This window comes from Procambarus clarkii, chromosome 85, assembly GCF_040958095.1.
Source record: "Procambarus clarkii isolate CNS0578487 chromosome 85, FALCON_Pclarkii_2.0, whole genome shotgun sequence".
Lineage (NCBI taxonomy): Eukaryota > Metazoa > Arthropoda > Malacostraca > Decapoda > Cambaridae > Procambarus > Procambarus clarkii.
This window is the reverse complement of record NC_091234.1, coordinates 22,314,197-22,336,663: the sequence shown is the minus strand read 5'-3', so window position 1 is coordinate 22,336,663 and position 22,467 is coordinate 22,314,197. Positions and strand designations below refer to the sequence as shown.

Sequence of the window (22,467 nt, the reverse complement as noted above, 5' to 3'; positions counted from 1 at the left end):
GCTAGCCTCCGAAGGGAGGCGACACATGTAAGTACGGTCAGGAAAAACAACAGAGTAGCCCACACCATCCGCAGATTTAGACCCATCAGGGAAGATGGAAATAGAGTGGGAGTGCGAAGAAAAGTGCTCAAGGAAGAGGCTTTTCAGAATTGTAGGAGGGGTAAAGGCTTTAGTAATACAAGTCAAGGACGTAGAAAACTTGGGAAGGGGGACTCTCCACGGAGGTAATGAAGGAACAATACGAGGAGAAACATTAGAAATATGAACAGAAAGAGAATCCTGTAAGCGAGATAACTGGACAGAAAGTGGGAGACAATGAAGAGGAACAGGAACCACAGGAGGAGGAAAAGTCAATGCACGACAGAGGCGAGAGGAAGGATGTTGGAAGGACCGCGCAAGATAGCGAAGACAGTAGCGATCACGGTAGTCCTGAAGAGAGAGAAAGCCAGTGTCAACATACAAACTAAGGGCGGGAGTCGAACGAAAGCCACCAGAGCCGAGACGCAACCCAGTATGGTGCAAAGCATCAAGATGGCGAAGAGTAGAAGGAGAAGCAGAAGAGTATGCAGGGCAACCATAATCGAGTTTAGACAGGACGAGAGAGGAGTGCAAATAGAGGAGCGTGCGCCTATCCGCTCCCCAAGAAGTATGGGACAAAACCTTAAGGAGGTTAAGGGCCTTAGAGCATTCAACTCGGAGGCAAGAGATATGGGCTGACCAAGACAAACGAGTGTCAAAGACTAACCCCAAAAGCTTCGCGGAATCCCTGTACACAATGAGATGACCATAAAGCAACAACAATGAAGTAAAGGTCCTTTCAGTAAGAATCTATCATTCACTGAAAGTTGCTGCAGTTAAAAATAAAAGAAAATACAAGTTCCTAGAAATAAACAAGCAACCTTTTTGACTAAGGAAAAGAAGGTAGTTATTCTACTGTATAAATCTAAGTATTCACTTAGATAACTGTATCCAAGCATAGAGGTTCCCCCCCCCCCCTTCCCTTTCAGAAAAACATCTACTTTCGAAAAAGTTTAACATTGGCCAACAAAAATGATTCCAGAACTAAATTGCCTAATACCAGGAACAACTGAGAGCCATGACAAACACTGCAACCCTCTCCTACCCCCAAGTCTTATGCTATTTATGATCCAAGGTAATTTGAGATACTATACTGTACTTCCTACAGACGAGTCTAGTGAGAGGGTGATCTCCTGGCAATTAAATTGAAGCACGATACAGGTGTCAACGAACATCAGTCAGCCCACTTGTCAGCACAGTGGATAACTAATGACATCATAATCTGCAGTGTTGTATGCCTCCCTGTGGCCATTTAAATCAATAAAACACAGGGTTGTGGCAATGTTTACAGCATAAGGCAAGGTATAGAGGAATCCTGGAATGCCATGCAATGTGTAGTCCTTGAATGTGCTTTAGGCAACCAAATTGAATAACAACATTTCTGGTGTTCGGCTATATAATCCGAGTTCCTCATTCGGTATAATGTTTTAAACCTAAATAGGAATTCACTTTAAAGGTCAATTTATTTGGAAAGTGCTAACCAGATTCCAAATTACTGAGCTCTGAAAGTACTACAAGGCAAGTTTAACCGAATGAGTGTTTGCCTATCCATACCCCCATGAGGTATGTGACAACACTGAATAAAGAAAGGGTCTTTGAGCATTCACCGTGCAGGTATTTGACATGACCAATATAGCCAAGTGTTAAAGATCATTCTAAGCAGTTCTGCACAATCCATATACTATCAATTAATATAATTGTACAATGGTGCTTGGTGGATGATATTTCCTATTAAAACTCATTGGACAACTGTTTGTATTAGACATTTTAAACCTACAAATGGTAGCCCTAGATATCGCACTACAGTATTAATTACAAGATGAACAATGTAAAATCAATACCACAACAGCAAAGGATGACGGCTTTTCAACAACCGACAAACACACAGGTCTAACACCAGCCATCCCGAGAGAGGACGTCACAAGCATGTACACCCCACAACTTTACATCGCCTTTGCTACCTCACGCGAGCACGCAACAGCATGAGGATGCCATACTCCCAAACCAACTCCATGCACTTTGAGGCTTTAACAACTCAACATTTAAAAAGTTGATTTAAAAAATCAAACACCTGAATTTTTCCCTAATTAAATTTACTAGGGAAATGCACACCAAGCCATGAAACTTACAATGAAGATGAACAAACTACACACAACTGTCATCAAACTTCCACATACCACCCCCCTCTCACTCCTGCCCTCCCTCCTTAGGTGCTCTGATTGGCTGAGCACCTGAGCCACCACCACTCACCTCTTGTTGTGAGAGCCTAAAGCATGTTTGGTTGCACTTTAAAAGTTCCCGAGTGTACTCGCCTAATTGTGAGTACCGCCTGCCCGGTTCACCATTTTGTTTTTCAATCTACCTCAATTTACCCCTTTACAGTCAAATATTATGCAAAATTCTGTTTAAGACTTGTCCCTTCTTAACTTAAATAACTGCTTTGGCCATCTGCAATCTTTCTAGGTGGGTAAAAATGACTCTTGAGGCCAGAAAGGACTTATCAGACGGCGATCATAACAATACGGTACACACACAAAATCACAACCTGATATACACCAAGCAGAAAATCCACTGGAGCTGTGAGGCGACGTAAACCCTTGCCCAAGGCACTGGCAGCTGCATACTCTACCACAGTATATTACTGACTTTGTAAAAGTCTTACAACCGGATTTCCCCATAAATCACAGCAAGTTTTGAGGCCCCTCCTTGAGTCAACGTCTTACGTAAGACCTACAAGCACTCAGGTGAAGGCTGAAGCAGTTCAACACCATACGCCCCAACTTCAAATACACAGTTGAGAGGCGGGACCAAAACGTGATTTTCTGTGTGTGCCTGAAGTTGGGGCATACGGTCTTGCTTCACCCTTCACTTTACCCTTCACCGGCGTACTTCAGGGGTCTTATTTAATACTTGGACTGGCTTCAGTAGGGCCTCCAGACTTTCTGTGGCTTCACAAGTTTCACGTGAATCCCCTGCATAGCAGTGGAACTGCCTTTTCCCTTCACCTTCAATGCCTCTGCACTGGAAGTATACATCTACACCAGCCCAGAAGAGTCATCAGTCCTGCCACCTCTCCATACCCCCCAGGGCCTGGCACGGCCTGGTACGACTCAGAGGCAAGCCGGGCGCCACTGCTAACTGGCAGTTTGTCCCCACAAACAAGCAGTTGCCTCCCTGGAGAGGCAATCTCTCCCTTAGTGCTCTAGGATCACCTTGGTGTCTCTAACCCGTCGTCCACTTCCAGCCAACATCGTGTGACTGATGCCATGGTGGTATGGTAGCTGTCTTCAGAACACCAGTATATCTTCATACTTTTATTCATTGCTTATAGTTTATTTTTTGCATTTAAGGTCATACTAACTTGTTCACCTTTGCATTACATGATAGTCAAGTATTGTCATGTGTTATTTTTGTTCATTACTATTTCAGTAAATTGTTTAATTATTTATTTGATAATTTTCATTTGTTTCCACCTGCAACTTACACACTGCAAGGCCAATAGCAGCATTTCTTTCATTTATGTGAGGGAGAGCCATACCATCTTGGTTCAGTATAGCTGTGATACCATAACCCGTCACACAAGATATCCAGTTGTAAGACTTTTACCATCAGTGGTGGTAGAGTATGCAACTGGCAATGCTTTTGTTACAGGTTCGCTTCATCTCACAGCCCCAGTGGATTTTCTCACACATTTGAATACATGAAACAACTTTATTTGATACACTCCAAACCAAAGTACTGTACAGTACAGTAATTATCAAACCATCAAATGTGTGGGATAATCATAGTGCGCTAAATATCACTAACGTCGCCAATACAAGAACAAAAACGCATACGGCGAACAATATCAAAGGTATTGAATTTACCAAGAATTTTATCGAGGGACAATTGACAGTGAGGGATGGTCGGGAAGCAAGACACGTAAGTCCTGGAAGTCAGGACATGTAGAGACAACGGTTTGGACAATAAGAAGCAGGGCAGCGCTCCATTAACACTTTTCTGGATTTTCGACTTGGAATTACGGGCGTTTTCCCTAACCGCTTGTTGGATCACGACGTAAATTTACGGTGCGGTTTAAAATATTTGTAAAAAATCCAGTTTAAATCCGATTTACTTGGGGTTTGCTTCAAACTCCGTGCCATGAAATTCCCGTTCTCTCGAGTAGGCCGCAAGTCACGTCGGCCTACTGGGTCACGTGACAGGCCGTGACCCAGTGATCCGTCACGTGATCGGATCTCTCTCCCCTCGGCCGCCAAACTTGCACGTTTTCAAGGATTATTACCCGTTTGTGTGTGTTTATAACCCACTAAATTCATCAATAATGGATCCAGCACCAGGCCCAAGCGGTGTTTCGGCTACAGGAGCCTCAGAATCAAGTGGAAAAGACAGGATTACCGCCATCTATAGGAGGTTTGCTGGTATGAGGCTCACTCCCACCAAGATTCCCAATGTCTTGGATGCCTTTGATCAAGCTGAAAATGAACGAAGTGATGCAGAAGGTGAGGATGTAGAAGAAGAATTTGAAATTGGGGGCCGTAGACCCCTTGGGGATGACTCAACAGAGGATGAGACTGAAAGCCAAACTGAGGAGGAGGAGGAGGGGGCGAGTTGCGGGCGACAAGCGAGTTGTCTCTATGATTACCAACCAATGCAACCAATTACCAATGCAGACACAAAGAAAGTTCAGAAAAGAAAACGAGTTCGCAGAGCAGATGGAACAGTAAGACTACAGCAGGTTGTGGTGAACAAACCACAGGCAATTGTTGACTACAATAAGTTCATGAAGGGTGTTGACCACTTTGATCAAATGGTAAAGTATTACCATTTCGCCAGGAAATGTCACAAGTGGACCAAGAAAATAACATTTTATTTCTTGCAAATGGCATTGCAAAACACTTATGCATTGTACAAGGCCAACACAGATGATCGAAGGAAACTAACTCTGCTCCAGTTCCATGATGTTGCTATTTGGTCTTTATTGAAATTTGACAAGGCAGAGTGGCCTGCAACAACTACACCATCTCCACATCTAGTTCATGCTCCAGACATAAATGATGACACTGGTCCTGTGTATCCTGCTGCTGACCCGTCAACACCTGGCCCATCGGGTGTGAGGCGCCCTCTCTTCACGTCTACACCTAGTGCTGAAGCTGAATCTGATGAAGATAATTCATATTCCACATTAGTGTTTGAAAACAATAGTGAGAGCGACGATTCAGACAGTAGTTTATTGCCAACCCAGAGACAACAGCGACGTGTTGTTATAGCAGAGACTCGCCTGAACTATAAATAGAAACATGAGCTGGTAAAAATCCCCAAATGTCGCAGGTGTGAAGTGTGTGCAAAGTCGGGTATCGGGAACGAAACTGGTATAGCGTGCAGGACATGCGATGTTCCACTTTGCATCATACCTTGTTACACCACTTATCACAGGAAAAGGGTGTATTGGGTGGACAAGAAATAACCACCCGCACCAGCTTCACTCCACCTAGGAACATCTGTTGAGCAACTTCAGGAATCAGTACCTGAAGGAGGTGGAGTGGATATAAAATGCTCAACTTATTTTACTACAATCGTCTTTGCTTTGGTAAGTACACATAATTGTCTTAGATTGTTTCAGTATTGTAGTCTATTTTCTTAGGAATATTTTGATACCTAAATGAGAACTGTAGCACGAAAACTAAAGTAAGTATACACGAAACAAGAGAAACTTTTTTTGTGGGTGTTGCGGGTGTGAGTTGGAGTGTCAAGAGCGGGTTCCGGTTGTGTGTTTTCCATCATCTCTACAGCTGTGAATTCCAAGGAATTGTATTTGATATGCATATGTCTGTGTAGGGAATTTTATTCCGAACACTATACAAAAGAAAAAAATGGTGTGAAACAAGTATAAACTTGAAAAACATGAGCAAAGTAAAAACTTTTGACGCTCATGGGTACAAACACGCGTAAGATTTTATTCGCCGCAAATTTATTTGACGCTCTGTTGGCCAACTCTACCCATGTTCTTATAGAACTTTCTATTGCGAACACATTGCTATAAAAATGAAATACGTAGCTCCAGAAATAATGTCAGGACAGTGAAATAAGTATAAACATTCAAAGCGCTGCATCACACCAGTGTCGTCGCTGCTGAAATCACGGGTAACGCTTCGCCCAGTTCCCACACTCGTGCGGGTCACCCGATACCATAATTAGACATTGATAGGCATATGTCTGGGTGGGGAATTTTATTGCGAGTTTAGTGATATCAAAATGAGCGCTGTAGGATGACTGTGAAGCTGGCAACAAACGAAAGAGTATGAACATTTACTTCCTGTTTGGGTGTCACGGCGAGTCATCTTCGTGTTTATTTACTTCGTGGTGGGATACCAAATGCTTGGGCGACATTTTATGCATATGATCTTGTAGAGAATTTTATTGCCAACGCATTGATACCAAAATGAAAAACGTAGCTCAAGAATTGATGTTAGGAGCGTGAAAAGATTATACACTTTTTTGTGTTTACGCTTGAGCGCCCAGAACGCCGCGCGCACAACCCGCTTTATTTTCAGCAAGTGCCGTGCGCACCTAAGTGTTAAGTGCCCGTGAGTTAAACGTGTATGACCAATATACAACCTCGCCAGAGCCGTTTCCCACCACCAGTTACGGTGGTAGGAGGAAGGCCACGGGAACACACTACTCTTAAGAGCACGCAATTTGTTACCAGTAACAGAAGACCAACAACCCTGACAACGGGCAAGAATGGGGAAATGAATAACTGGGTAAAAGTCATAATAAGGAATACCTTTACGGGAGATGGGACAGGTGCGGATAGCTTCCTTAGCGGCAGTGTCCGCACGCTCATTTAAGAACACACCAATATGGGTGGGAATCCAGCGAAATTCCACTGTCTTAAATCTACTGGAGATAAGAAACAGTGTTACGATATATCGTATCGTGTTATTTCATCCCATAAAGGCACGATTATTTAAGTCATACGTTCATTATTACAGGAAGAACGAGGTAAACAACCATGGAGGTCGTTAACTATCAGCACGGTATGGCTCGTCCGGTGGCGGGAATTTCTGTTAGCCAATCAGAACCACTGGGCGAGGTAACGTGTGCTGGCCGGAGCATGTGGAGAGACAGACGTCTACTCCGCTCCATTGAGTCAACAGGCTGTCGTCGCGTTTGGATGTGTGACCAACGGACCCAACTGTTATTGTGCTCCACCCTCACGAAGGAAGAGGACCTCGAGGCATGGTCGACGTTCTTGAAAGTTATGGAAGATAACAGCTTTGAGATTTAGAGGTCGGCGTGGAGGTAACGCGCTGATTTTCCTGATAGCGATACAAATTGCAGGAAAGTAGATGATTTATAAGTGGGAAGATCAATCGGACAAGAGACGACCGTAGCTTGGTTGTAGTATCTCTCTCTCTCTATATATATATTTAACTGTACTTGTGTACAATGCACACCTATATTTATACATATAAAATATTGTATATAAGGTGATTAGAGATATATCACAATATATCCATGATGAAGTTTTATACCATCTTATTTTCTTGTCCTTTGTCAGACCTCAGCACAAAGTGTGTCGCACCTGACAACAGGTCCGGCTGAGGCTGACACCTGTTCAGATTCATGTATCCCGTTGTAGTACAACGAAGCATTAGGATAAGCATTTCAGAATAAACCTAAATTAAATGTGTTGGGTTGTCAACAGTTCGATCCCAACATATGGAGGCCTGTCCGGGATTGTTTTGAGCAAGAAACACTGTGTACACTTGCAGCACCCATTGCTAGTCATCTAGGTGTCCAGCCAGGCAAAGTTTTCATCATGGATCGTGTCCAAGAATTTATAACAAAAGAGGACCCATTGATTTTGGAGAGCTGTACGAAAGAACAGCTGAAGCAAATCGCCGAACACTATGAGATAGAATTAGTTTCGACTAAAGTGGTCTATATGAGACAAGAACTTGGAAATAAAGTAAGGTCTCGACGCGAAGACGTCGGAGTGGTAGGATTAGATGTGAGTGCAAAGGAAAGTGGGGAACAAGATAATGAGGAAGTGTCTTCTAATTCGTCTCGTAGGAGTGGAAGTTTAGAATATGAATTGGAACGTTTGAAACTGGAAGCTCAAATTAAGAGGGAAGAGAGACAGTTTCAGTTAGAGAAACTGAAATTGGAGAAAGTGAGACTTGAAAGTGAGCAAAAAACGAGTGTAGAATTAGAAAAGGAGAAAACGAAGCAAATGGAAATCGAAGCAAATAAATTTGTGGCTGCTCAGAGGCGAGAGCGAGAGGTACACTCGGAGAGCACACCTATGCCTGCAGCATATGATGACAAGGCACGTGAAAAGGAGGTTCCGCAATTTTGTCCAGAAGAGTCTGAGTCTTGTTTTGAGCATTTTGAAAAAGTTGCTACACTAAAGCAGTGGCCAGAGGAGGATTGGGCCCAATTGGTGCAAATAAGATTGACTGGGGCAGCGAGAGAGGCCTATACCCAGCTCTCTCTTGAAGATAGTAAAAATTACTGGACTGTGAAAAACAGCATATTAAGGTCATTTCTACTGACACCTAAAGCTTACCGGAAGCGGTTCAGAGAAATGGTAAAGACACAAAGGAGCACATATGCTGAAACAGCCAGAGATTTGGAACGTAGATTCCAAAGATGGAAGATTCCAAAAAAAGATTCCAAAATCTCAAAGCTGTTATCTTCCATAACTTTCAAGAATGTCGACCATGCCTCGAGGTCCTCTTCCTTCATGAGGGTGGAGCACACTAACAGTTGGGTCCGTTGGTCACACATCCAAACGTGACGACAGACATCTACTCCCCTCCATTGAGTCAACAGGCTGTCGTCGCGTTTGGATGTGTGACCAACGGACCCAACTGTTAGTGTGCTCCACCCTCATGAAGGAAGGATCCCAATGTTGAATTTCAACTACCAAAGGATGGACTGGATTAAAGGATTCTAGAGCCATGAGGGCACTGCAAGTGTCAACTACAAACACAGAGGAGGATTGACAGCGAGAAAAGAGTTGATGAAGAGCATAGAGAATAGCATAAAGTTCTGCCATGAAGATGCTAGTCTCCGGAGGCAGGAGACACAAAGGTGCAGTCAGGAAAAACAACAGAGTAGCCTACACCGTCTGCAGACTTAAGACCCATTGGTGAAGACGGAAATAGAGTGGAAGTGTGAAGAAAAGTGTTCAAGGAAAAGGTGATTTAGAACTGTAGGAGGGGTAAAAGTTTTAGTCATGTGGGTCAAGGCTTACAGAATTTAGGAACGGGACCCCTCCATAGGGGCAAAGACGGAATGACACGAGGGGAAATATTGTTAACACAAACTGAAAGAGCATTTTGTAAGAGAGACAACCGTACAAAAAGAGATAGGTGGTGAAGGGGAACAGGAACCACAGGATGGGTAAAGGTCAAGGCATGACATAAGCAAGAGTGAGGGTGCTGTAAGGACCGTGCAAGGTGGAGAAGACAGTAGCGATCATGGCGATCCTGTAGAAACAGGACGCCAGTTTCAACATACAGGCTTAGGGTAGGTGTCGAAGGAAAGGTACCAGAGCTGAGCCGTAACCCAGTATGATGCAGTGTGTCCAGATGGTGAAGGGTAGAAGGAGAAGTAGACGAGTAAACAGGGCCATAATCGAGTTTAGACAGAACGAGAGAGGAATGTAAAGAGAGGAGCAGTGTCGATTAGCTCCCCAAGAAGTATGGGACATGACCTAAAGTTAGTTAAGGGCCTTAGAGCATTCAACTCGGACGTAAAAAATATGGGGTGACAAAGACAAACGAGTGTCAAAGATTAGCCCTAAAAGCTTTAGCAGATTCTTTATACAAAAGGGGATGACCCCTGTTACCTAACAGTAAATAGGTATCTGGGAGTTAGCTGTTACAGGCTGCTTCCTAGCGGGGTGCGTGTGTGGGAGAAACAAAAATTTAGTAGTTAACCACTGAACTGCTCTGTCTCCAAATAACATCCTGGTGCACAAGAAATAAATTCTTTCCAAAAAAATGTTTTCTCTTCTTATATTGTTAAAATGCAGAGTCTGATCACGGGGAAACTAAACAAAAAATATTGTATGTGACTTACTTTAGCTGCGATGGAGCTGGGAAGTTGAGCAAATTATGGGCGCTGAGCGTTGGAGCGATGGGGGTCTGTCGGCCCCGCCACCCCGTGCAACGGCAGTTGCTGCGAATAAAATGTTGCGCAATTATTTTGAAGTTTCTCATTCATTTCTTCTTTTTTTTTGCTGTAATATTATTTAAAAGTGTGTAATTTGTGGAATTTATATAATTCAAAGTATAGAACATCGCTATGCTCAAAATTATGGGCCTCATATATGCGACATATTCTACAATCAAACAGTGTTTTTGCTGTTATTACACTATATACACACATTGTATATACCCATCTACATATGTAATCACCATAACGATCCACTATGTTGGTATGGTGAGCCCAAAAAACATGAGTGAGCTGCCACACCCTGCCAGTCCTCCCTCCCTCCTCCAACACATTACTCGCCAACATTCCTCCTCCCAAAATACTGTTATTGTGTTTATTACACTATTTACACACGTTATGTATAAGTATGTACATGTTTTATTCATGTACATACGTACATACTTGCCATCTCCTCACCTCTCTCTCTTGCCTACTTAATGCTCTTGCTTCCCTCATCTCATCACAATCGACTTTATAATGGTCCAGGACGGATCGAAATGTCGTCGTCTATTCAATTTCCAGTGTGTGGTTTGGTCAACAATGAAATCTTCATGCAAGATCTTATAAAGAAAACCCCTAGAACGAGTTTTGCAGATACGAAAGAGTTTAAGGTGAGTAGGGGATGGTTTGAGAAATTTTGAAAAAAGACGTGGTATTCATAGTGTTGTGAGGTGAGGCATGGTGAGGGTGCCAGCTCAGACAAAGTAGGGGCTGAAAGATTTGTTCGTGATTTTAAAGATTTTGTAGATACTGTATTGATGGATATATTCCACAACAAGTGTTTATTTGTGAGGAGACATGGCTATTCTGGAAAAAATTGCCGAAGAGGACATACATTACCCAAGAGCAGACGTCACTGCCCGGACACAAGCTAACTTGGGCTAACTTGTGTCAGGATAGGCTAACTCTTGTGCTGTGTGGCGATTTGAAAATTAAACCCTTGCTCGTGTATCATTCCGAAAATCCAAGAGTTTTAAAAAATATATAACGTGCAGAAAAACTGTGATGTAGAGTGGTTTGCCCTGCAATCAAAAAATATCTGCAAGAGAAAAGTTTGACACTAAAGGGCCTGCTTCTCGACAATGCTCCTGCTCATCCTCCAGACTTGGAGGATGCATTGTTGGGGCCACTTTTTTTTTTTTAGGGATATTCCTGCATGGGCCCTAAGTTTCTGGCTAATGAACCAATGACATGAAGGAGGAGTTTTCAACCTACCTTGTGTTAGGTGTGCAGGGGTCAATAGGCTGAACATAATGTCAGGAGCAAAGGGGGGCGTTTGCCTCTTCGAACACAATTGCGACCATCTTCATCTCTTCGAACTATCCTAAATGCTCTCTTCACCTGTCTGACCAAATTGGGTGTCCAGACCACCTTTGAATCTGAAATTGTAAAATTAATAGTGATTTCAGAATATTCAGTCCATTTATACTAACAAAATTATATACAGTATACTGTAATTGAAATTTTACAGAATGATAAAGGCAATTTAGTAACTTTGTTAAAATGCACATGGGGGAAATACATGAAAATAGGTTAATATGGTTTGTAAGGTTGATGGGAAATGTTTATTACTTTTATGATTTAAAAGATGTATAGCCCTAATACTCCATCCTGGGTGCATTCCACCAGGTAATGACCACAGCAAAAGTTTTCCACGAGGCTCTATTGTCACACAAACTTTTCACATTTTCAAACTTGATTCATATTTCCCCCCCCCCCTCGTTCCAGGGGTTTTCTTTAAAAGGTCTTCATGCAAATGCCTTGGTTTCTCTCAAATGATGGCCTCTGAAATGCTATCACCTGCTAACTCTTTGTTGTATATCCAAATTAATAAAAACTTTTCAACATCCTCAAGTGTTTGTGTTCTTTGTTTCGGGATTGTTGATATGCCTTTTGCCACTTTAACGCTCATAATGTCCTTTTTCTTAGCAAGTATAGTGCATATTGTTGACATAGATTTGTTGTACTGCCTAGCTAGTTCAACAACCTGTGCACCGTTTTGACGTTTATGAATGCTCTCTTGTTTTTCCTCTATGGTCATTCTCACATGTGTTTTCTTGGCTTGAACCTTACCACTGGCTTTCTTGGGACTCATGGCAAGATATATAATAACAAATTTTATGTTCAAATAACCAAAAATCCCAAAACAAATGTAATGCTTTATAAAGAATTCAGGCGTGATAGTTACTAGGCAGGAGACACTGGTAAACTGAGGTGCGATCACCATGCCACCACGCGCTAGGTCAGCCCATACGCATATCAACAAACTCATTTCCCGAGGCAAAGTTTGTAACCCGATTCAAATTTTTCGAAGAAATTAGGCTCGTAACCCGAAAAGTTCATAAATATTCATTCGTAAACCGAGGTGACACTATATATAAGTAAAAAATTAAAATTTTGTAGATACACTGTGCTGTATTGATGGATACATTCCACAACAAGTGTTTAATTGTGAGGAGACATAGCTATTCTGGAAAAAATTGCCGAAGAGGACATACATTACCCAAGAGGAGACGTCACTGTCCGGACACAAGCTAACTTGGGCTAACTTGTGTCAGGATAGGCTAACTCTTGTGCTGTGTGGAGATTTGAAAATTAAACTCTTGCTCGTGTATCATTCCGAAAATTCAAGAGTTTTAAAAAATATATAACGTGCAGAAAAACTGTGATGTGGAGTGGTTTGCCCTGCCATCAAAAAATATCTGCAAGAGAAAAGTTTGACACTCAAGGTCCTGCTTCTCGACAATGCTCCTGCTCATCCTCCAGACTTGGAGGATGCATTGTTGGGGCCACTTTTTTTTTTTTTAGGGATATTCCTACATGAGCCCTGAGTTTCTGGCCAATGTACCAATGACATGAAGGAGGAGTTTTCAACCTACCTTGTGTTAGGTGTGCAGAGGTCAATGGTTGAACATAATGTCAGGAGCAAAGGGGGGCGTTTGCCTCTTCGAACACAATTGGGACCATCTTCATCTCTTCGAACTATCCTAAATGCTCTCTTCACCTGTCTGACCAAATTGGGTGTCCAGACCACCTTTGAATCTGAAATTGTAAAATTAATAGCAATTTCAGAATATTCAGTCCATTTATACTAACAAAATTATACATACAGTACTGTAATTGAAATTTTACAGAATGATAAAGGCAATTTAGCAACTTTGTTAAAATGCACATGGGGGAAATACATGAAAATAGGTTAATATGGTTTGTAAGGTTGATGGGAAATGTTTATTACTTTTATGATTTAAAAGATGTATAGCCCTAATACTCCATCCTGGGTGCATTCCACCAGGTAATGACCACAGCAAAAGTTTTCCACGAGGCTCTATTGTCACACAAACTTTTCACATTTTCAAACTTGATTCATCTTTTCCCCCTCGTTCCAGGGGTTTTCTTTAAAAGGTCTTCATGCAAATGCCTTGGTTTCTCACAAATGATGGCCTCTGAAATGCTATCACCTGCTAACTCCTTGTTGTGTATCCAAATTAATAAAAACTTTTTAACATCCTCAAGTGTTTGTGTTCTTTGTTTCGGGATTGTTGATATGCCTTTTGCCACTTTAATGCTCATAATGTCCTTTTTCTTAGCAAGTACAGTGCATATTGTTGACATAGATTTGTTGTACTGCCTAGCTAGTTCAACAACCTGTGCACCATTTTGATGTTTATGAATGCTCTCTTCTTTTTCCTCTATGGTCATTCTCACATGTGTTTTCTTGGCTTGAACCTTACCACTGGCTTTCTTGGGACTCATGGCAAGATATATCATAACAAATTTTATGTTCAAATAGCCAAAAATCCCAAAACAAATGTAATGCTTTACAAAGAATTCAGGCGCGATAGTTACTAGGCAGGAGACACTGGTAAACTGAGGTGCGATCACTATGCCACCACGCGCTAGGTCAGCCCATACGCATATCAACAAACTCATTTCCCGAGGCAAAGTTTGTAACCCGATTCAAATTTTTCGAAGAAATTAGGCTCGTAACCCGAAAAGTTAATAAATATTCATTCGTAAGCCGAGGTGTCACTATATATAACTAAAAAATTAAACTCAGGATTACTTTCAACCCCCACCTCTTTTGCTCTACTCCATCGCCACCTACCTTCACCCCCCTCTATGATGTACTCTTCCATAGACACCTACCTTTGCCCCCCCTCCTCCCCTCTACTCCTCCATCATCACCTACCTTCATACCCCCTCCCTTCTCCTCCTCCATCGTCACCTTCCTTTCACCCTCCTCTATGATGTACTCTTCCATAGACACCTACGTTCACTGCATATAATGCTCCCCTCTACTCCTCCATCGTCACCTACTTTCACCCCCCCCCTCCGCTCTACTCCTCCAGGGTCGCAGACAATTTCACGAGCGTGAGAACTACGAGTTCTCTAACTACTCTTACACTCCTACTCTCTCACCAGTGAGGGGGAGGGAAGGAGGGAGGAAATGAAGGAAGAAAGGTGGGGGAGAGAGAATAGGCAGGGGGGAGGAGGAGGGCCTAAATACATTTCTTCCATATAGATGGGTAGACTGAGGGAGAGCTGCTTGCCAAGAGCCCTATCAGACAGGCTTCCTATTCCTCAACCCTCCCTAATATGCCACATCCTGGTCAGGACAACTTGCTCGATTGTTATTCTTGGTGTGACTCGAGAACTGACCTCGAGGCGGGGCATGGGCATGGATTATCTCTCTGGGGCACGCACCTCCCTGCCCCAGCTCTCTCTCTCTCTCACATAATCTATCAAGGGTCTAACATGAGGTCATTGTGCCTACCAGAAGTGTATATGTCCAAGGCTGGCCACCTGTCTGGACCATTCAAATGTATAAACACGTAATTAGTCTATTAAAATTATATATAATGCTACAATTATAAATTAATTTGTTCATGGTCATTCGTTTATCAGTATTTTAATATGAGGTATATATACGCATGTATGTATAAGTTGACGTACACATATATGATTATGTGTATAGAATGATTATGATTATGTGTAATCATATATGATTATATCTAATGGAATGCATTAGTAAGTGATGTGGTGGAGGCTGACTCCATACACAGGTTCAAGTGTAGATATGATAGAGCCCAATAGGCTCAGAAACCTGTACACCTGTTGATTGACAGTTGAGAGGTGGAACTAAAGAGCCAGAGCTCAACCCCAGCAAGCACAATTAGGCGAGTATATAAACGAATGCACATGTACACTTTCAAATGAATTAAGATACCTTGAGATACACAATGACTTAGTTTAAATAGTTTAAACACATTATGGTACTGATTTTGACATGCTGATGTCTGGAAGGGAGAGGGGGTGTGGGGGGTTATTGTCTGAGGTGGAGGACCAGAGGAGGGGGTCAGTGGAAGGATGGTGGCTGGAGGGATGCCATTGTTCTAATGGTTATGAAAACAATTATTGATGGCAGGAATTCAGTGGGTGTGTACTTCACCCGCACCATCACCATACTGTGCCCTGCTACAACCCCCCCCCCCCACTCCACTCATGCTGTGCGGGGCGTATTACACATTATGGGATAACCGACTGTCTGTCCATTCCTGTCTGCTCGTTATGCTGCCCTTCCTTTTGAAAATTGTCTGCTTTATCGACTTCAAGACCACACGTTAGCCTCTTATCACGCCCTCTTACCACTCTCAGGGAGCCGGCTCTTCTATACAATAGTTACCACTCAGTCCCCAAGGTGAAAGTGTCCGGGCATATGACTTGTTACGTGTACTTATTTGCGATTTGTTTGGGCTGTCACGTGTGGTGATTAGTGTTGGGTAAGGCTAGGCCAGGTCAGGTCAGACTAGACCAGGTCAGACTAGGCTAGGTAAGGCTAGGCCAGGTCAGGTCTGGTCAGGTCTGGCTAGGCCAGGTCAGGCCAGGTCTGGTCTGGTCAAGTCTGGTCTGGTCAGGTCTGGCTAGGCCAGGTCAGGCCAGGCCAGGCTAGGCAGGGTGAGAGAAGTACAGCGGCAGGTACTTACGTTTCCGAGAAAGTAGCGGCGGTAGTATATTGTTGATTTAGATTCGACGACATCGTGAAGCTAGTAGGTGGCGGCCTCATCGCTCTCGAACTTGTTGTTGTTGTTGTAGGGGATACGAGGCACACCCAATATCCCCCTTACATTGATCACATCGCACACTAATATTTTTACTATTTCGGACACCAGATTTGTCTGTTTCGTATATGTATAATTGTTCAATATTAAAACCACAATAGAATGCTCTAAGTACTTTCGTATATTAATACATCTTCAGAAGGAATGGTTCGCTCTGAAGATGTATTAATATAAGAAAGTACTAAAGGAAATTCCTGTTTCAATTCTTCCTCCGTGGTCTGACACTCTTATTATATATTGTATATACTGAATTATATATACTATGCTTATATAATATATACTGAAATATTGTTACATTTAACGTATGAAACAAAGTATATATCTGTATTTTTAATAAAATATAAAACATTAATATTTATCAATTAACCTGCCCGAAACGCTTTGCGTAATAGTGGCTTTAGGCATTGTATGTACTAGCTCTATCTATAAAGCCAACAAACTTTGTAAATCTCTTTATGTATGTACCTTACCTAAATAAAGATTATTATTATTATTATTATTATTATTATTATTATTATTATTATCAACGTATCTCTGTGAATTACATAATTTATCAGTATTGTACAGCCTGTGATCTCCACCTGGCTGGCCACTGATACCTAAGTAGCTTTCATGTGTCCCGACACCGGCGATAGGATTATATTATTTAACTTTAAAGAGAGAGATATTTCTTGAAATGTTGTCACATTAACGTCTACATCTTCCTTCCTTCTGACATATAGATTTTAAGGTTAATTAGCATATATGGAAATAAATTACACAATTTATAGGCTGGTGTGAAGGGCTTCACACTCTTAGAGCAATTAGCCATCAAGAAATGGTCACTGCTTCGCAAGCGGGAATGTTTCTGGCGGGGGAGAAAGAAACAATTGCGCGTCCCGCAGCGTTGCGCGGGCAGTTTGGGGCCGTATAAATACGGGCGCACAATGGGGCTCTGCCTCACTCCGCCTGCCCTCGCCGCTGCCCTCGCAAAACCCCACCCTCCCCCCCTTTGCAAGCGGCTGCTTTTGTACCCCCGTCATGCTTTGCACAGTTGTCCCGATTGTCTCCTCACTGCATGTGGGAAGGGGCGTGCAGCGCCGGTCCCCAAGTGTCCCGCTGTCCGCAGCTAATACTTTGCCCAGTCTAGGTGCTAGTAAGCCCTACTTGTAGTCACACCCCCTTCTCCTTATCCATTAGGTCTTTTACGGCCTCTTGGCCGGGTACATTACGTGTTATGTGGTCTCTCACTTATTAGTTATTCTTTGTGTCCTGCCTGTTATATCCTAGTGTTATATAATTACTACACATTTGCACTCGGCCTTAATTCTAGTACCAGTTAACCTTTAGGTTTCTGCAGAATTAGTTTCCATGTCACTATAGGCTAAGGTCTCATACTTACTATGGGTGTACCTTTTAAGTTAAATCTAGTCCTCGGACTTGGAATTGTTACTGTTAATTCTTACTTTATATATTTACTTTATATATTTTAATATAAACGTTATATATTTACTTAATTTATATTTGAAACTTTATATATTTACATGTTCAATATTAAGTTTAATATAATATCAACTTTGTTATAAGTCTATAATATAAACCGTGTTTAATATAAACTTTATATATTTGAACTTTATATATTACATGTTCTGCAGAATTTAATCTTCAATAAACTTTAACGCCCCATACTGCCAGTATCTTTCTCCCCCTGGTCAGAAAACTGTACAGTATCAAATGCATATATCTTCGCTTTCACTTCAGTTATATTTATGACAAGTATTTAAAGTGTAGCTTATATTTCTGCCTTTCTGTTGACATAGAAAACTTTCGTTTATTACATTATCTAGATAAAATTAGCATTGATCTTCAAAAGGTTGTAGTTGTAACTTCCATTATAAACAACATTATTATTGCAAACAGTAGGAGTTTCAAAGTCTCATTTGTATGGATACCTTCTCATATAGGTGTTGTCCAGCATGATGACACAAACAAGGCAGCTAAAACTGAATGTGATAAGCCTGAAGTTGAGTGGGATATGGGCATTCCAATCTCTTCTGTCAAAGCCGCAATATTTTAGGAAATTAGGGAAGACAGAAGAGCAGTCACTGACACACAAAAGCCAGAAAGCAAGAGTATAAAGAGCTATGACATGTTTATGTGCCTCTGTAACCTTTTCCACTACCGCCCACAAGATGATATAATGGTCACTGCTTGATCGCAAGCGGGGATATTTCTGATGGGGGAGAAAGAAACATTTGCGCAGCGCGTCCCGCGGCGTTGCGCGGGCAGTCTGGGGCCGTATAAATACGGGCGCACAGAGGGGCTCTGCCCTCACTCCGCCTGCCCCCGCCGCTGCCCTCGCAAAGCCCACCCACCTCCCCTTTGCAAGCGGCTGTCTTTGTACCCCCGTCATGCTTTGCACAGTTGTCCCCTTTTCTCCCCACTGCATGTGGGAAGGGGGGTGCAGCGCCGGTCCCCAAGTGTCCCGCTGTCCGCAGCTAATACTTTGCCCAGTCTAGGTGCTAGTAAGCCCTACTTGTAGTCACACCCCCTTCTCCTTATTCATTAGGTCTTTTACGGCCTCTTGGCCGGGTACATTACGTGTTATGTGGTCTCTCACTTATTAGTTATTCTTTGTGTCCTGCCTGTTATATCCTAGTGTTATATAATTACTACACATTTGCACTCGGCCTTAATTCTAGTACCAGTTAACCTTTAGGTTTCTGCAGAATTAGTTTCCATGTCACTATAGGCTAAGGTCTCATACTTACTACGGGTGTACCTTTTAAGTTAAATCTAGTCCTCGGACTTGGAATTGTTACTGTTAATTCTTACTTTATATTTACTTTATATATTTTAATATAAACGTTATATATTTACTTAATTTATATTCGAAAACTTTATATTTACATGTTCAATATTAAGTTTAATATAATATCAACTTTGTTATAAGACTATAATACAAACCGTGTTTAATATAAACTTTATATAATTACTTACTTTATATATTTACATGTTCTGCAGAATTTAATCTTCAATAAACTTTAACGCCCCATACTGCCAGTATCTTTCTCCCCCTGGTCAGAAAATGGTCACTGCTTGAGTCGCAAGCGGGGATGTTTCTGGCGGGGGAGAAAGAAACAATTGCGCAGCGCGTCCCGCGGCGTTGCGCGGGCAGTTTGGGGCTGTATAAATACGGACGCACAATGGGGCTCTGCCTCACTCCGCCTGCCCTCGCCCGCCTTCAATAAATTTAAAGCCCCATACTGCCAGTATCTTTCTCCCCCTGATCAGAAAGGTAGGATAGTGGTCAGTTGTTCTGTCGTAGATTATACCAGATACAAGGGGAGCTGTTATGTTTGTCCATATGTGGTCCAAGGTAGTGGCTGATGTTTGAGTGACTCGGGTAGGTTTGGTGATTGTGGGGATTTTTTTTTTTTTTTTTTTTTTGAGATATATACAAGTGTTGTTACATTCTTGTACAGCCACTAGTACGCGTAGCGTTTCGGGCAAGTCCTTAATCCTATGGTCCCTGGAATACGATCCTCTGCCGCTTAGAATCGAACATACAGGAATCGATTAGCATACAGGAGTTCATGCTGTTAAGGAAATAGTCAACTTGAGAGCAATTTTGTTGACCCAGGTCAATATTAAAGTCTCCTCCCAGAATGATGTGGTTTTTGTTGAGATTGTTGTTTATAATAAGATTCCTTAGGTTGTCTGAGAAAGAAGCTATGTTAGTATTGGGAAATCTATAGATGGCTCCAATAGTCAAAGAGGATTTAAGGGATTTAATTGTAAACTGAGCAAAAGTATATTCACCATAGTCATCTCTGTCACTAATAACACTGTTGCAGATAAATGTATCTCGGTAATATATAGCTGTGCCTATCGTTTTGTGTGCTTGCAAATAACGCACTCGCGTGCACCCTTCGCTTTAGTACTTGTAGGTGGTATGTAGCCAAGCTTGTAAAGCATAAGGTAGTATTGAAACGATTTTAGGAAAAGCTCAATTTGTAAGGTAGTCTTGAAAAGATCGCTTTGTAAGGTCCCACACAGGAAGAGATTCAGCTAGCCTCAAAGAGTGTCCATCAGTCAGGAAGAGATTCAGCTAGCCTCAAAGAGTGTCCATCAGTCAGGAAGAGATTCAGGTATTCTTGAAAATATCAATGAACACCACCACCATGGAAGCCGCTAACACTTCATGTTAGCGGCTTCTATGGTGCAAACCTCTATGTTAGCGATGCATCTATGCTACTTGTATCAGATGCATCGTCATTGAACGCAGAAAACGATTCATCTATGTATCATCTATATAAATTCGAGATGGCAAGGGTGGGGCTCAGAGCTACACCTGGATACGCTCGCTGTATCATTCTCATAGGTGCTGTATCACTGGCATCCGACCGTTGTGTTAAGCCCTTATTGCGCCTAGCTCCACCAATGTTATGACCCTTATGTTCTTCAAACAATAGGGCCTGAATTTCACCGACTGAGCGCAGTCTTTCAACACCGTGTGGGACAGGTGTTTGAGAGCCAGAGGCACGTGTGCTACAAATGGTTGCTCACGCAGTACTAACCCAGCCAGCAGCCCTTGTCTTTCATATTCATTATAGCAAAAGGTTCGTTCAGTGTTTGTTGGGTAGGCTGCTCCATTATGACAATCTTTCTTTGTTTCAAATGTGTTCCATTTGTTTTGTATTTGTCACTTACGTCTCAATAATGGAGCAGCCTACCCGACAAACACTGAACGAACCTTTATGGCATTTGTCCATTTTTCAAATTGTTTCAACAGTTCTTTTATTTTTCGTTTTTTTTTATTTAAGGAACATGGAGCAGCTGACCTGTAGACAACCGAACGAACCTTTTTGACATTTGTACTGGTTTTCAAAATTCTTCATTTTTTTTATTATTTACGTTTTTTGTATGTAAGAAACATGGAGCAGCCTACCTGCCGACCACCGAACGAACCTTTTACTATAAGACAAATGAAAAATAAATATTAAACACTTTTGAAGAAAGAAAATGTCATAATGGTTTATTCAGTGTATGTAAGGTAGGCTTCTCCATTATTGAGACGTAAATGACAAATACTAAACAAATGGAACACATTTGAAACAAAGAAAGATTGTCATAATGGAGCAGCCTACCCAACCTGCCTACCTGCCTACCTGCCGAACACCGAACGAACCTTTTTGACATTTGTTGTATATCAGACATTTCATTTCTTTTTTCCTACAAAGTAAGTAATTATCAAAAGAAGGCACCAAACCGGGAAGGCTATGTAGCACCATCAAATACGCAAAATAATCAGAGGGCGCTAAATATCACCAAGGATGCCAATACGAGAACAAAAACGCGTAAGGCGAACGATATCAAAAGTAACCGAGTCACCAAGAATTCTATCGAGGGACAGGTGACCGCGAGGGGCGGTCGGAAAGCAAGACACACGCTCGTCCTGGAAGTCAGGACATTCAAGAAGGACATGCACGACCGTAAGAGGGACAATGCAACTAGGACAATAAGGAGCAGGGCGGCGCTCCATCAAGTGACCATGGGTTAAGCGAGTATGGCCAATACGCAACCTCGCCAGAGCTGTTTCCCACCGCCGGTTATGGTGGAAGGAGGACGGCCACGAGGAAACAACATTTAAGAGTATGTAGCTTGTTACCAGTAACAGAAAACCAAGAAGCCTGCCAACGGATAACCGAGGAATGGATAACCGGGTAAAAGTCGGAATACGGAATGCCTTTATGAGAGATGGGACAAGAGCGGACAGCTTCCTTAGCGGCAGCATCCGCACGCTCATTTAAAGACACACCAATATGGCTGGGAACCCAACAAAACTCAACCGACTTAAATTTACTGTGAACGAGAAACAGCCAATGCTGGATCTCGACAACTACTGGATGAACCGGATTAAAGGACCCGAGAGCCATGAGGGCACTACGAGAGTCAACAACAACCACAAAGGAAGACTGACAACGAGAAAGCAGGAGACGAAGAGCATAGAGAATAGCATAAATTTTTCCTACAAAAACGTCAATGCTTTGCAACATCTCAG

The 22,467-nt window shown here is 42.2% G+C and overlaps 1 protein-coding gene across 6 annotated transcripts in view; it reads right to left on the bottom strand.

Moving 5' to 3' along the window:
- Positions 1-16,740, bottom strand: part of LOC138358683 (uncharacterized) — a 274,115-nt gene extending 257,375 nt beyond the window's left edge. The window contains exons 1-5 of one of the 6 annotated variants that reach the window (XR_011225546.1): positions 16,290-16,679; positions 13,185-13,347; positions 11,521-11,684; positions 10,171-10,269; positions 5,020-5,234 (exon numbers count right to left, since the gene is read on the bottom strand). Coding sequence is in view for 2 of the 6 variants with exons in the window: in XM_069316833.1 (XP_069172934.1) it covers positions 11,521-11,557 (37 nt within the window). In the remaining 4 variants the exon portion in view is untranslated. Of the gene's footprint in view, positions 1-5,019; positions 5,235-10,170; positions 10,270-11,520; positions 11,685-13,184; positions 13,348-16,289 lie in introns of all 6 variants that reach the window. The other 5 variants (XR_011225545.1, XR_011225548.1, XR_011225549.1 and 2 more) reach the window with 5 other exon arrangements.
- Between the last annotated feature and the right edge of the window lie 5,727 nt (positions 16,741-22,467).